The 14241-nt window shown below is 41.9% G+C and overlaps 1 protein-coding gene across 2 annotated transcripts in view; it reads left to right on the top strand.

Annotated features, from left to right (window-relative positions):
• Window positions 1-618: 618 nt before the first annotated feature.
• The window catches only part of sptlc3 (serine palmitoyltransferase, long chain base subunit 3), a 28093-nt gene continuing 14470 nt past the window's right edge, over window positions 619-14241 (top strand). Inside the window, exons 1-7 of one of the 2 annotated variants that reach the window (XM_031578789.2) lie at window positions 619-916; window positions 1113-1338; window positions 2000-2191; window positions 3552-3706; window positions 3943-4091; window positions 7311-7435; window positions 8415-8508. In XM_031578789.2, the coding sequence (XP_031434649.1) occupies window positions 1228-1338; window positions 2000-2191; window positions 3552-3706; window positions 3943-4091; window positions 7311-7435; window positions 8415-8508 (826 nt within the window). In that variant the 5' untranslated portion in view covers window positions 619-916; window positions 1113-1227. The remainder of the gene's footprint in view (window positions 917-1112; window positions 1339-1999; window positions 2192-3551; window positions 3707-3942; window positions 4092-7310; window positions 7436-8414; window positions 8509-14241) is intronic. The other variant, XM_012829831.3, reaches the window with a different exon arrangement.

The following is a 14241-nucleotide window of genomic DNA, read 5'->3' on the forward strand; positions in this document are numbered from 1 at the left end:
AACGTGAAGTAGTCAGTAAAAGCCAGTTCAGCCACTTGTTTTCACAAGATGGCCTACAGTTATGTGTTATTTAAAGGATGTATGTTCTCTCCTAGTACTTAAAAACTGTATTCAAAGTAAGAGTTCTTGTCCATTTGATCCTGTGATATACTTGATTGTGTAGGATGCATTTGCTTGTAGTCATTAATATTTTGGAGTGTAAGGCTGTATATATGTACATTTTATAAGCAATAAAGAAATGTGTCTTTAGGGCCTAAGAGTCTGGACAGGAGCACACGCGCCGTTTACTACCAGTGATCCTATCGCTGCACATCTACAGTCATTCATGTCCCACACACACATTTTTCCTTTCAAGCTTGTATTCACTTTACTGTAAACACTTCCGCATTTTGAGGTCTCATATATCATCTCGCCGACACATTTGTTTTTGCCATTTATCTACATTGATCGCAAATGTTTCACAGAAACATACTTTAAAATGAGCGGTAGCTACATCATGTTATATTCTTATCTGCCTAACCCACTTATCTATGACAAGACTAGCCAACGCCTCCACTGTTTGCACAGCCACAGTATAAAGGGTTTCTTCTGTCGCACCCTAAAACAAAATAAGTTCTCCTGAGGTTAAATCCAACCACTCTTCAATTAGTTTTACTAAAGTGCTCAGACTTCGAAGGTGTAACAACCTGTCGCGGGAAGTGTAGTGGTGGTAGCAATGCAATGCAAACTGAAGTCTTCATGACCCTACAGACAACTACATTTACATTCGCCTTTCTACCGTCATCGCGTGAGTTACGGCAAGAAGTCAGGTGTAACACCAGCGACAAGTGGTCTAATCATGTGAACTCCATGCACTTGTCTGTGTTCCAACCTGGTCATCCATTTCAAATATGCGGAGCAGACCACTGTTTTAAAGGTGATATAACTTTCGTTTATCCAGTCATTTCCGTAAATTATCACGAAAGAGGATCGTTTAGCTGCAATGGAGAAGTGAAACTTGGTCGTGGTTTATTTAACACACCCTTTTTGTCCTGTCGCATCAAACTGACACTGTCAACTTCTTCTTTATATTCTGTGCTCACTGCTAAAAAAGTGTCTTAAATTAACCGTAGGTCAGCGTAATAACAACACGACAAACCCCGCGGTATTCATCTACCCAATTAACCGGTTTCATGTACGCTTAAAGGAAAAGCACTTCCGTGATCTCCCACACACAACACTGAAGACATGGCGAGGACCGCTGACCTCGCCCAGAATGGACATGTAAGGCATGTACTGAACCAGGACAACGTGAGAAATACTGCAACAACGAAAAATGGATATCACAATAAAATTTTGGTAAGAGAAAGCATCACCCATTTCCAATATTGTTTTAAATATGAGTACAGAAAACGTGTGTGACTATATGCATATACACTGTGGATATTGAAAATGCGGATCTTGATGTTGTTAAACTTGATTGTAGCTCATCTGAGTCATGGTGAAGTAGTGTAAGGCGTTGTTACAGTTAGCTAACCGGCCTGCTCCTGGACCACCGGAAATGTACTGATATGAATCTTCTGGCAGTAGGCTAGGTTATGTATACTTTCTATCTATTGTGTCAATTTACTGAACACCTGTGCCTAATAATGAAAGAACAATAATACAGATTGCCTATATATAATCAAAGTTACCCATATAGTGCCTACATTTATTTAACCATTAAATGTTACAGGCTCAGTCATAAGCGTTACATGCTTTCCGTCATTACTTGTAGAAGATTAGAGGATATGAATGTGACATCATTATTCTTCATAACAGGCCATTTTACTGAAGGCTATTCTCCAAATCTAAACAGATGTTCTTTGGAGAGAAACCGATCAGTGTTCTTTGAAACTGTTAATGTACTGTCTTTTTTTCTATTAGAAACAGGTCATCACGTAATTATTGTGTTCTGTCCTCCGTGCTCTGTGTCATAGTGACAACAACATGTGTGAAATGACACCTGTTTATATTGCAGAGAAATGGCACAGGAGCTGGCCCTCTGCCTCGTCGGAAGGGAGAGGATTCCTTTGAACAGGCGCCCATGCATGTGGCCGTCCTCACCTACATCGGCTTCGGAATCGTCACCTTGTTTGGCTACTTCCGAGACTTCCTGCGGGCAGTTAGGCTGGAGAAATGCCATGTCGCCCAGGAACGGGATGAGCAAAAGGTAACAGTGATGCCCGCTTCACGTATGCACCTAATTACTATCAACAGGCTGTCTCAAGAGAATGCTATTTTTCCTCTTTCTGAGAGGATTTTGTGTTTTATAGTAGTTGCACTGACATTGCATTGCCCTGTTCAGTATGTCCTGTTGTCTGTTTTATTTGAGCACTGCAGTGGGAGGGTTGCCAGGACACCAGGCATTTAGCCTGCTTTGGGACCACACATAATTCGATCTCAGTGGGTTTTACTTGATTGTTGTAGCCCTGAGCCCTGTCTCTAATCGGATATGTCACCCCTGGCATACGAAAACAACCGAGGTCTTTAGGCTACATTGTATGTTGACAATTTGCATACATTGCAGAATCCTGGTCTCAGTAGATTTCCAAATGTTTTCACACATGTCTGGAGAGCGTTCCCCTGTTCTGTGTGATTGAGTGGGTCTCTCTCGGAGGCATCATCTACACTAGATCATCGGTTGCTCACAGGCAGTAAAGTGTCAATCAGTGCTACTCTGTGTGTTTGCATAGTGATTGCTTGGACATGAGGCAAGGAAGGCACTATAGGGTTTGTCTGTGTTCTGTGTTAAACTCAGTTTGCTTCATGAGTGGACCTCTAGGGGCTGGGCTTTGATGCAAGGTCTAAATGTGTCATGGCTTTGTGGTTACATAGCTCTGAGCCTGCCATTACAATAACAAAAGCCTTATTGAACTTCATTCAAATTTGTTTTCCATAGAGGCCCTTCTGATTCTACTATGCTTTAAGCATGGTGGTGCACCAAGCTGTGTAGTATGTTTCTCAAACACACTGTAGACATTGTTGCATGGTAAGTCTTTGCGTTGCATTGTTGTGTCATAGTTAACACCCGAGACGCACAGGTATGTGACAAGATAATTACACAGTGGTGTGACTGGTGTATGAGGGGTATGCACTGCAATTTCCTGTCCCAGATGAAAGATGACCAACATGAGCGAATGATGGGGATGTGTTTGGTCATGTCTCCAAAACAGCGGTCCTACATTGCTCTGTGAGAGAGGTTCAGAGATGGCTGTTGTCACGATCTTAAAACCAACATTCTCAAAATGTGACTGCTGCTACGATCTACATCTACCGGCCAACCAATACAGCATGAAATGACGCACTGATCAATATGACGCTGTGTGTGCCAAACCCACGAATACGTAGATGTTATCATCGAACAGTCTACATACTTCAAACTTGGTGTCGTATCCAAGTTTATTAGATCCATGTTGCACAGTGTGGAATGCAATAAACTAAAGATGGCTGAAATCTCTCAGTCTGTGGGAGCCTTTACACAATAGGATTCCATTGCCCACACTGTATCTAACACTATGTCTGGTCCACAGGACTTTGTTCCCCTTTACCAAGATTTTGAGAACTTTTACACCCGTAACCTTTACATGAGGGTACGTGACAGCTGGAACCGACCCATCTGCAGTGTGCCAGGTCCTGTGTTTGACCTCATGGAGAGGGTGACCGATGACTACAACTGGACCTATAGGTATTTCTTCTCTAAGCACAATCATAGTCTTCTGCACAAAAAGCTTTAAAAGTTTAAGTAAACAAGTAGATTCTCACCGTGTTTTAGATTATAAGTGTAACAATATTTTGACTGTCACAGTCATAATAAAGCTGTGTCTTTGTATTCAGAATAAAAAAGACAAGGTGTGCTTGCCAGGAAAAGCTCAGTACAAACAGAGATTGAAGTGACTATGGAATGTACTACTTTCCCCTCAGGCTGACGGGGAGAACCATAAAGAACGTCATAAACATGGGGTCCTACAACTACCTGGGCTTTGCCGAGAACAACGCTGACTTCTTGAGGACCGTGGCTGATAAAACCAGCGAGTATGGGGTGGGGGTCTGCAGCACTAGACAGGAACTTGGTGAGTAATTGTAGTGGAACTACGACCTTCCGTAATGCACTCTCGTAAGCGCCATAAAGGGATGTGGTTTATCTGGAACACTTCAGCAGCACTTCAAAGGAAAAAAGAGACCACTGTATTTTGCGGTAGTTTGCACTTTTTTAATCCATTATCAGAAATGTTTTCTGTTTTGCTTTTTGTTTTGGCTTCATAATGCAACAGCAAGCTTCATGTTGCAAGAGTAGATTTTCCTCCTTGCATTAATCAGACTGTTTAGTTTTTTCCGATCAACGCAGTTATTATTGTCTAAATCAAATATATAGCAAGAAGATTTAATTACTCTTCTTTGCCTTTCATGTGGGTTGAATAATTTAGCCGTTGCTGAATTATGTGAGGCTAAAGTTAGGATCATTACATGGTGGCTGTTTGAAACAGGGGAAATAATATCGGTGTTTAAATGAGTGTTATGAAACAAAAATAGGCCACATGCCAAATTTGGGACCAGTGTGAAAGAAACATGAGACGCTTTCTCTTCTCTGATTCTGTTAGTGCACTCATATCTATCTCTCTGTTTAGCCCCTTTTATCCTGCTCCATGTTATCATAACATACTTAATGAAGTGAAACGTGACGATCTGCACACGCGTGAATGAAAGAAAGAAAAAAAAGACACGTGAAATGGGTTATTGTCAGGGTACAAAATCCATCCGTTATTCACTGGACTGATAGTTTTACAGTGTGCTCAACATCCTGGCCTGCCCTGAAATGTGTTCCTATTGTGTGTGTGTGTGCACACACAGACACATATATATTGTTACGGAGCATTGCGGTCAGGGTGCAGACCCATGTAGACCCGGGTTCAAGGCCGGTTCTGGTGACTGGTCCCTTCACTTCATTTATAGTGTAGACACAAGACATCTCAATGCCTCAGTTCTATGCTCTAGACCTGACCCTATGGCTATTCAGTGAGACTTTGTGTGTTGTCCCATAGAGATTTCTTTCAGAGAGAACAATATGGTCCAGTAGAAATCCCACTGTGAATTTATAGGTTTTGTGACTCAGACACCATGTGTGTGCTGTCAATCATTCACATGTGGGCCTGCATGATGATTAACAGAATGGCAAGTAAATCAACAATAACGAATCCTCTTTTATTGACTTCCTTCACCTTTGCACATTTAGGACCACAATGTTTGAGCTCATGTATGAGTACAAATGTTTTACAGCATGGTTTTGAAAATAAAAGATTTTAGCGAGGCTTTTGGGAACACTCCAAACAGAGGAGTGAAATCGCCTCTGATATCAAGGGACTAACTGTTCAATTTAGCTGTGAACTGTAGAAACGCTTTCAAAAAAGCTTGAAAGTGTGGTTGCTTGATTCATGAATTAATACCATGAGCAATACTAGAATCACATGACTGGTTATCTGTTGGAGTGACAATGCTAATGACATGTAAAACTTTAACCAAATGGCAGTGGATGTATTGCTGTGTGTGTTTGTGAAGGGGTTGAGAAAGGGAGAGAGAGAGAGAAGAGTGTTTGTGTGTGTGTGTGTGTGTGTGGGGGGGGGGGGGTTGAGGGTGTGTGTGTGCTTATGTCAGGGACTGTCCCCATTGCTAGTTTCGTCAGACAGCAATGACACTTGCTAGACTGGTGACGGATTACCAGGGAACATTCCGTAGACTGTTCTGCTCGATGGAATGCTAGTGTGACTCTCCAGATCAGCTGCTGATTCAGTACCGTATGCATTAAGAAGTTGTCCCACAGTGGAGACTGAGCTGAAGGCCATGTGTTTGCCACAGGACCGTTGTGAGATCGATATAATCTTGAGGGGATACTTATTGAGAAAGATCTGCCGTAGATGACAGAACCGATGGGAATGTTGGTATCGTTGCACTTCAGGTTCATTGAAATCGCTGCACCCCTGAGAAGAAAGATAAGAAAAGGTGATACAGTAGAAATGTGGTGCGGTGAAGGAAAGTTAATTCTATCGTAATCTGTAATTCAGTCTTTCCTCACTTTCTTTCCCAAAAATCCACAGAGGTGATTGTGCCTCTCTAGATTATGAATCGATGAAAGAATATCAACGGAATGTGCAAATTGAAAAGTATCCATATGTTTAAACAGAATTGGCTGAGAGAACCTTGAGTGTCTTTCTCTTAAACTCTCTTGAAATGAATACTCATTTTGCTCCAAATTCATTCTTATTTCTGTAAACCCAACTGGGTCATTAGACAGGTATGAAAAGGTGTGCCGAATAAAAAATGGGCCTGACAAGATTTCCCTTGTGAGTAAGAGTGGACCAGATCTCCAGGAGGCAGCTTGCAATCTAATCAATTTTTCAGTCAGGGGCTACAGTGCTCCAGTCGGACGGGAGAAAAGCCAATTGCTTTGGTCTAGTTGGCACCGTGAAACCATTCGATTGTGAGGAGGTGCTCCACTGTGGTTTCTGTGCTTTGACGGGCCCAAAGATCCAAAGCCAGGCGGTTTTAATCTAAACAAAGGTGCCAGAATGAGCCGAGAGAGTTGGGCAAATTCAAACCGAAGTGTTTGTAGTGGAACTGAAGTAAGAACCTAGGGGCAGGGAGTCCTGTTTTTAAATGGGCTGTGGATACGATACCATTTGAAACATTGCTCTAGTTCTTGATCATGTTTTATTTTATTTTTTAAGTATTAATCTTATTAATATTTCATGTATATAACCAACCACTTCAATGCTGTGTTATACTGTTTGGGAACAGATGGGCCATACTCAATCATCTGCTAGGCTGACTTATGCATTATTAATGCCCAGTAAAAGCATGTTGTACAATGATAACCTTTAGAAGACACTGTATGAATGTTAACTTGGAACAATGAGAGAGAGTATCTGTGAATGTAGTAGAATCACCACTATTCACTGATTACTAGTTACTGTTTGAATATCTGCTCACGAAAAAATCAAACGTTAAAAGACAGACAGAGAGGGTGCTGACCCTTTCTGCTGGACTTGATCCAGACAGAAGTGTCAGACAGACAAATAAACAACAAACAAACAAATAGGCAACTCCCCATGTGCAAAGCAGGCGGTAACAGGATGATATGCTCCTTACACGCTTGTCAAATCGAGTTGAGGCTTAAAGGAGAAGACATTGCTGGCATAGTTCTCTCACACCTTAGTTCCCTTTGCTGTGTCCTGATCTGACCCTGCCATGGCTTCTGATCTTTCCTTTTCCTTTTCCTTTCTTTCTCACCTGTGCAGGTAACCTGAGCATCCACGAGGAGCTGGAGAAACTTGTGGCTGAATTCCTAGGGGTGGAGTCTGCTTTGACCTTTGGAATGGGCTTCGCCACAAATTCCATGAACATTCCAGCACTTGTTGGCAAGGTACGTTTTCTTTTAAGTGCACTCCGCTTTTTAGTTCTGAGTCACTGCTACTGTGCGGCTTATTCGCATCCAGCTCTACCGGTGCTGCTCATTAAGTGTGTGGAGCAAAGGTCCCTATGCTTCTCCAAGGGCCTCAGGGTAAATCATAAGCACCACAACATGTAAAAGGGGAAATAAATAAAGACACATTCATTACTATTCTAATTAAAGCAAGCAGTAGCTGAAGGGCCGGGGTGACTGTGGACAGCAGATGACTGGGGAGGACGCAGTCGGGAAAGGGAGGGTACAGTTGGGGGGGGGGGGGGGGGGGAGATGGGACCAGTTTATGGCATGTGTTTACTGTGTGCCCTCTGCTGTTGGCACACAGACCTACTTAACAGCGCAATGGTGGCAGGGAGTAGCTCAGTAGCAGATTTAATCAGACAGAGGGGTGGGATGGAGGGTAGAGGATGGAGACAGGGGGGCCTGAGGGGGGGTAGTTTAAGTGATGGGGAAGCAGAGAGAGAGAGAGAGAGAGAGAGAGAGGGGTGCGTTGCCCAGAGGATGCTGATTAAACTCCAGCCCCACGGATGCTCTCTGCCCTCGCCACCCCGCCCCGCACCCCCAGAGGCGATAGCAGGGCAGGAGGCCATCTGAAGCCCCGGTGCAGGGCAGATTGAGTGTGACAGCTGCTGTTATTGTTGGGACAGGCCAAGCAGCCCTAGGGCCAGGCTCAGAAGCCCTGCCATTGAGAGGCATTCATCAGGGTGCCCTCACCAGTTCGATAAGGCCTCACAAGACCAACGCACTAGAACAAGCAGTATCTTGCAGAGAAACACCTGTTCGCAGTTTGTTGCATTTCCTTTTATTGTAGCCAGGGAAAACACTCATGATTATTCACTTTGTGTGGACTGCCTACCCCTGCAGACCTATCTGTTCTGAGCACTGTGTGTTGTTATGGAAGAGGTTTTTCTGATATTCACTCTGGTCGTGTTCGCAGGGTTGCCTTATCTTGAGTGACGAACTCAACCATGCGTCTCTCGTCTTGGGAGCCAGGTTGTCTGGGGCAATGATACGAGTGTTCAAGCACAACAGTAAGTACAACCACTGCTTCAGGGGTGAAATACTTGAAATAGCGGCCTATTATGGTGTTCTTTGGCTGCCATTCTTTGCACAATGTGTATGTGTTCACAATATCAGAGGCATTTGTATCTGGGTCAGCAGGCTAACATTCTAAGCGCACAATGGTACAATGGTAAAAAAAACAATTGAAGGTGTTGTCATTTGAAGGGTTATGCTGGTGACATAGAAGTTAATTCCATTTTATTTTGTTTACTTACTATCTGTTGATTCTTACCTCTATTAGTTTAGAGGTAGGGTGCTATCATCAGGCTATGGGTAGTTGATTGCTTATTTTATTGCTTGGATTAAGTATTTTATTGCTTCCATATTGTAAAACGTTCAATTTGGAAACCATATTATCACATAACAATTATATTATGCTATACAAGGTAAGTCTATGAGTTCCTTTTGGAGATACTCTGTGAACTGCTTGCCTGAATCATAGATCCACTCAAATAGAAGCAGAGCCGGTCCCCTGGAACATAGTGGCGGAATATGGTCATGTCCACATTTTCATCATCATCACCATCATCATCATCATCATCATCATCATGTGGTTCAGTCAGTCATTTTTTGGCGGTGGCAGCCCCGCTGATGACCAGCTTGGGAGGCTGTTAGTGGTTATTTCAGAGGTGCTGTGCGGTGCATTGATCTGGATCAGAGAGGATGAAAAGAGCTACCGTCATTCCTTTCTCTCCTGGTGGGTCACATCTAAAAACGCTCAACACCATCGGAACAGATTTACTGGCAAGCAGATGGATTCCAATGAAGGTGAATCGGTGGTTCCTCTAAAAGATTTAAGGAATATTTCTGACAAACCGCACCTCCGCCAATGTTATGAGAGAAAACAAGCAACTGAGTAGGTGTGGGTATCAGCTGGGCTGTAAGACACACCTGCATGCCTTCAACACAGATACAGTTACCAAAACACCAGAGGTACTAGAATAACCAACAAGTCAAGTCAAGTCAACTTTATTTGTATAGCATTAGACAAGAATTAGAGGGGATAAAAGGAAATTAACACCTAAAACAAATAATAGTAGAAAGAATAAAAGACAAAAACTAAAAAGCTAATAAAAGTGCTAAATTAAAAGTAAAGTGGAAACTAAATATATAAACCCAAACATAAAAAATGGGTATGTAAGCCAAATAAAAGCACTAATGAAGGAAAACCTAATAAAAAAGACCAACAAATTAGAAGTAGGAGTAGACTTGACCATGCCATAAAGCAACCCAAACCATTGAGCACCCATAGACTGAACCAAAGGACTAAAGACTCCTCAGACTGAACTCAAATTAACTAAAAAAGGGCACAGCATCAAATTAAAGTCCAGGGGATGCCGGTGTATAAAAGTGTGTTTTTAGCCTAGCTTTAAAAGACTCCAGGCCAGTGTGTAGAACTCTATGCTTAGCCTAGTTTGAGAGTCTCAATGCTATTGAGCCATAAACATGCACAAACATATGCTGAACGCATACTCCTAGTGAAACATGTTGACACTGAGATTTGAGTCTCCTTACAGACACAAACGTCTATAAAATTCAACTGCCCATCCCACAAAAGCTTGATGGAGGTCACGCCGCCTCTGGTGTACCATCAGAAATGTCCTTGATGCCTGTAGAGCACCTCGAGGACATGAAACCTACTCCAGTCTGAATACTAACAGGTTATAAAGCTAATACCTTTAATGGCATCACTGGAGTGGCTCTATTGATTTGAATTAGTGATCGGGGAGCAGCTCTCCACAGGTCACTCCCCTCATCTTGGGTGGATTCCCCTGCACCCGCCTGTGACGGTGGTGACACTGAAGATTATACACAGGACACTGAAGTGTCTGGATCCTCAGGCATCTGTATTCGTATCCGTGTCCACAAAATATATGTTCAGATAATAACGAAGAAGTAAATAATGTTTCCCCTCTTCTTGTGAAAATACTTGGCCGAAATCCAAACACAAAACGCACACAGAGATCACAATACTTTTACAAAATAAGATTACATGCTGCGTTTCGACATGTCTATAAGCCTTTCTGTCTCCTAGCCCAAGTCCTAATGAGGGCAAACAAATATAACAACTAACCTGTTCCCAACGGACTTCCTTGTTTTGAAATATTAGTATCCAACTTGTGCTCTGTTATATGTGGCTGACTATATGCCTCCATTGGGCCATGTCATTACCCATTATCATTTTCAATACATCCTAACTTTCCATGACAAAATATGCTTGTTTTGTGGTGGTCTTTTGATACGGCTTGGCTGGAAAACACATTTTAGGATAAGTTGTGTTGATGTGAGTATATACTAAATTCTGACCTCCTTTTCATGTGTCATCCATGATTATGGGCTGTCTCCGATATGTCAGAGAGATGGCAAAATTTTGTCATCAATATGAATTATTTTCTTTTATGCATGTGGCATTCCCAGAACACCTGTTTGTAATAAATGTGCCACAGCTATAACGTATAAGTCACACAGACTACTTGACATGTTATTTCTTCCATATGGATGATCAGTGGAGGTCGTGAGCACTTACTGTCATCTCTGGACATGTGGTCCTCAGTTAGCCGTCTGCCTCTAGTTATCCATCAAGCAAATTATAGAGCAGGGGACCTGAATACCCTCGTTTCATCGCACAGGCTGGTAAGATGTGGCTATTTTCTCTCTGCCAGCCTGCCCTCAGAACACATCCTGTTCACCCTTTCTTTATACATACTCAGAAGGTACACTGTCAAACACACAGGGCCCTAAATTACACACAAAAAAGCCATTTTCATACTCTGTACGAACATCATGGCAGAGGTGATGAAGAAACCGAGGAAGATGTTGTCGGAGGATAGGAAGAGAAAAAGAGAGCGTAACCAAGCAAGAGACCAAACAAGTAACCAAGCAAGTCAGATGCCGAGCTGGCCTTCTTTCTGTGTGGACTAGGCAGTAATAACTTATAACTTATAACACTTACTTGATGTTTGGCTTTGTAAGGAAAGTTGTCGACTCGCTATTTTTTATCATAAACATCCCTGCCAATGTTATTTACTGAAGAATTCAAAGTAGGCTGTAACCTTATTGTTGTCATCCCGGTCTCACTGAGATTTGTAGTTTTTCCAGATGCCCAAAGTCATCTACCTGTCCTGTCTCAGGCTAGCATCCAAATAAATTCATCTCACATCAAAAAGTTTGATCAGTCAATAAGCCAATAAGCCAATTTTCAACCTTGAAAACCTACCGCAGCTAGCTTGCAATAAATGCCACTGTCCAATTTATATTAAGTATGTTGGCAACAACATTTTATTAGATAACACATTCAAATGCTTAAAAAAAACAATGTATATAGGCTGAAAACGCCAGCAGTTAAATTTAAAAAAATTGTTAGCGCTCATCTTCGATAAATAGACAATAAATAAAACTAGCCGGAGTCATATTTGTGTAAAATCTTACGATATTACTCTACCTTGTCAGTCTACATGCTTCTGCCATTGTCTTTGCCGGTTCCATATCCTTCAGCTTGTCAACAAATACACGTGTACACTGTCCATCAGGGGCTCCGTAGCAAAAAATACCAATTCTCGTGAAATGGGGCTTTAATTACTAGAGCACATTCATTTGGTAATTTCATAACATGCACACAGACTTAGGCACCATCGAGGGTGAAAATGACTCATTTTGGTGTGTCTGATCAAAGAGGAATTTTTTTGTGGAATGCAAGCTGCCACTTCCTTCTTGGAAATGTAACCTGTGTCTTGATTTTCAATGTCTTGCGGGCACATTTAACCTAATCTCTACCAAGCTTGACAGCATAACCTTGACGACTCAGTTACTGAATTGACCGATCATTTACTCATAGTGTCGTGCAAGAATCTTCGTCATCATAGAGGTAGCCTACAGTAATAATTATTCAATGACTGCATGATGTAGAAGGCCAGCAACAGAAAACCTTGTCAGAAGTTTTCTAATATAATTTAAAACCTGTCTTTTAATAGATGTCTTTGAATTTTTACATTTTCATTGATTCCTGTTTCCTGAAAATGAATCAGTTACCGCAAGTCACTCTATTTAAAGAATTGTCATTGTGGGATCAATACTTTTCTTTTGTTCTTCTGTTGGAGTGTGGCTGGGACTTTTTTTGCCATTATAATGAGTATGTCGTTAGTTTGCGAGAGAATGCTGTGAAGACGACTTTGATGTTTTTGGTTTATCGATTGATAAGCGCATATACAGGGCGTTCTTTTCTCCATAGCATAAGCAGTAACGGGACTTTATTCCCCTAAAGAAATTAGACTACCCATCCCTACTAATCCCTTCACTTACCTTTCCACTATATTCTACGTAAATCATTTCCCTAATATCTTATGTAGCTTGCATAGGGGATAGGCACAGGCCTAATAATAGGCACAGGTCTATGGCATAGGCACTGAGGTCTCTTGGACTTGAACAAAACAAATGATAAACTTGTCATCACAGCACATGTCAGAATTCCTGTTGATCTAATTGGCTCAAAAGACAGGATTTCAATGTCACACCCACAAATTAGTATGCCGTTTCAACTGTCCCGCAAAGGCTTCCCGCTACTCTAGCATCCTATGAGTGCATACATGCAAATAACTATTCTTCGCAACTCCTCCCTTTGATGTTGCACCATTTGCAGATCATCATTACGTCACACGCTTAACGCACAGCTAGTTGCCCTTTCAAATTAGAGCCCATTGCATATTAATACAACTTGTAGCTTTGAAGAATTTCCTCTTTACAACTTGTTTCAACTTGCAGCTTTGAAGAATTCGATTTTTGAAATTCATCAGGGTATTAAATATCCTAGAGATAGAGAAAGTATCGTTACAAGATTGTCGTTGCCATGTTGAATGGAAAACCATTATATGGATCTAGTGCAGCCAGTCAAATTGATTATGAGCATTTTGTTTTCTATGGCATCCTGTTTAAACAGTGCTTCGGGAGTGCATTGGCTGTGATTGCATATATATAAAAGGATATATACAAGAACAAACACATCACTAAAGGCCAGTGGAAGGCCCAGTGGCAAGGTATGAAGGCCCTTTTATCCATCCCTCTGAGGGCAGAACAAATGAGACGATGCAGTGCATGAAACCGAGGGACTCAGATCTGAGCTGACAGGTACAAGCAGGTTTAGTCGAGGGGTCGTCACAGCGGGCCTCAGGAACAACCCCTGGGAGTCGAGGCCGCAGCATTACCACCTCACCTCACCTTTGGCCATGGAAACAAAAGCATGCACACCCAAGACTGTACTGTACCTGAGTCACTGACTCGGAGCTCAGAGCTGCACCTTTTATGACCCATTTAACAAACTTCTCCCACCTTTGTAAAAATCAATACCTGTGTCCTCATGGTTGAATGAAAAGGGAGAGCTCATAAAATTTTCATCCTGTCATTAGGATATAGGCCTTTTATGCTTTTAGTTCTGCGTTAATAATTAAAATCTATGCTTAACGTTGGTTATTCAGTTAAATATGTAAATATATATTTATGGCTCAATCACTTAAGAGTGAAGAGGAGTTCACACTGCCCTAAAACTTTGTGTTTAGTTAAGCATGGCTAGGTGGCTTTTTATTTGAGGGGGATTTGAAAGGTAAACATAAATCAAGGCAGGGCTGCCTTCATTTCCTGTTTTCGCTCCTGATAGAGTGCTCTGAAACTCTGCCGACTTTATTCAATTGTCTCCCTAAATGAAGACAAAT

The sequence above is a fragment of the Clupea harengus genome, chromosome 13, assembly GCF_900700415.2.
Source record: "Clupea harengus chromosome 13, Ch_v2.0.2, whole genome shotgun sequence".
In the NCBI taxonomy this organism is placed as follows: Eukaryota; Metazoa; Chordata; class Actinopteri; order Clupeiformes; family Clupeidae; genus Clupea; species Clupea harengus.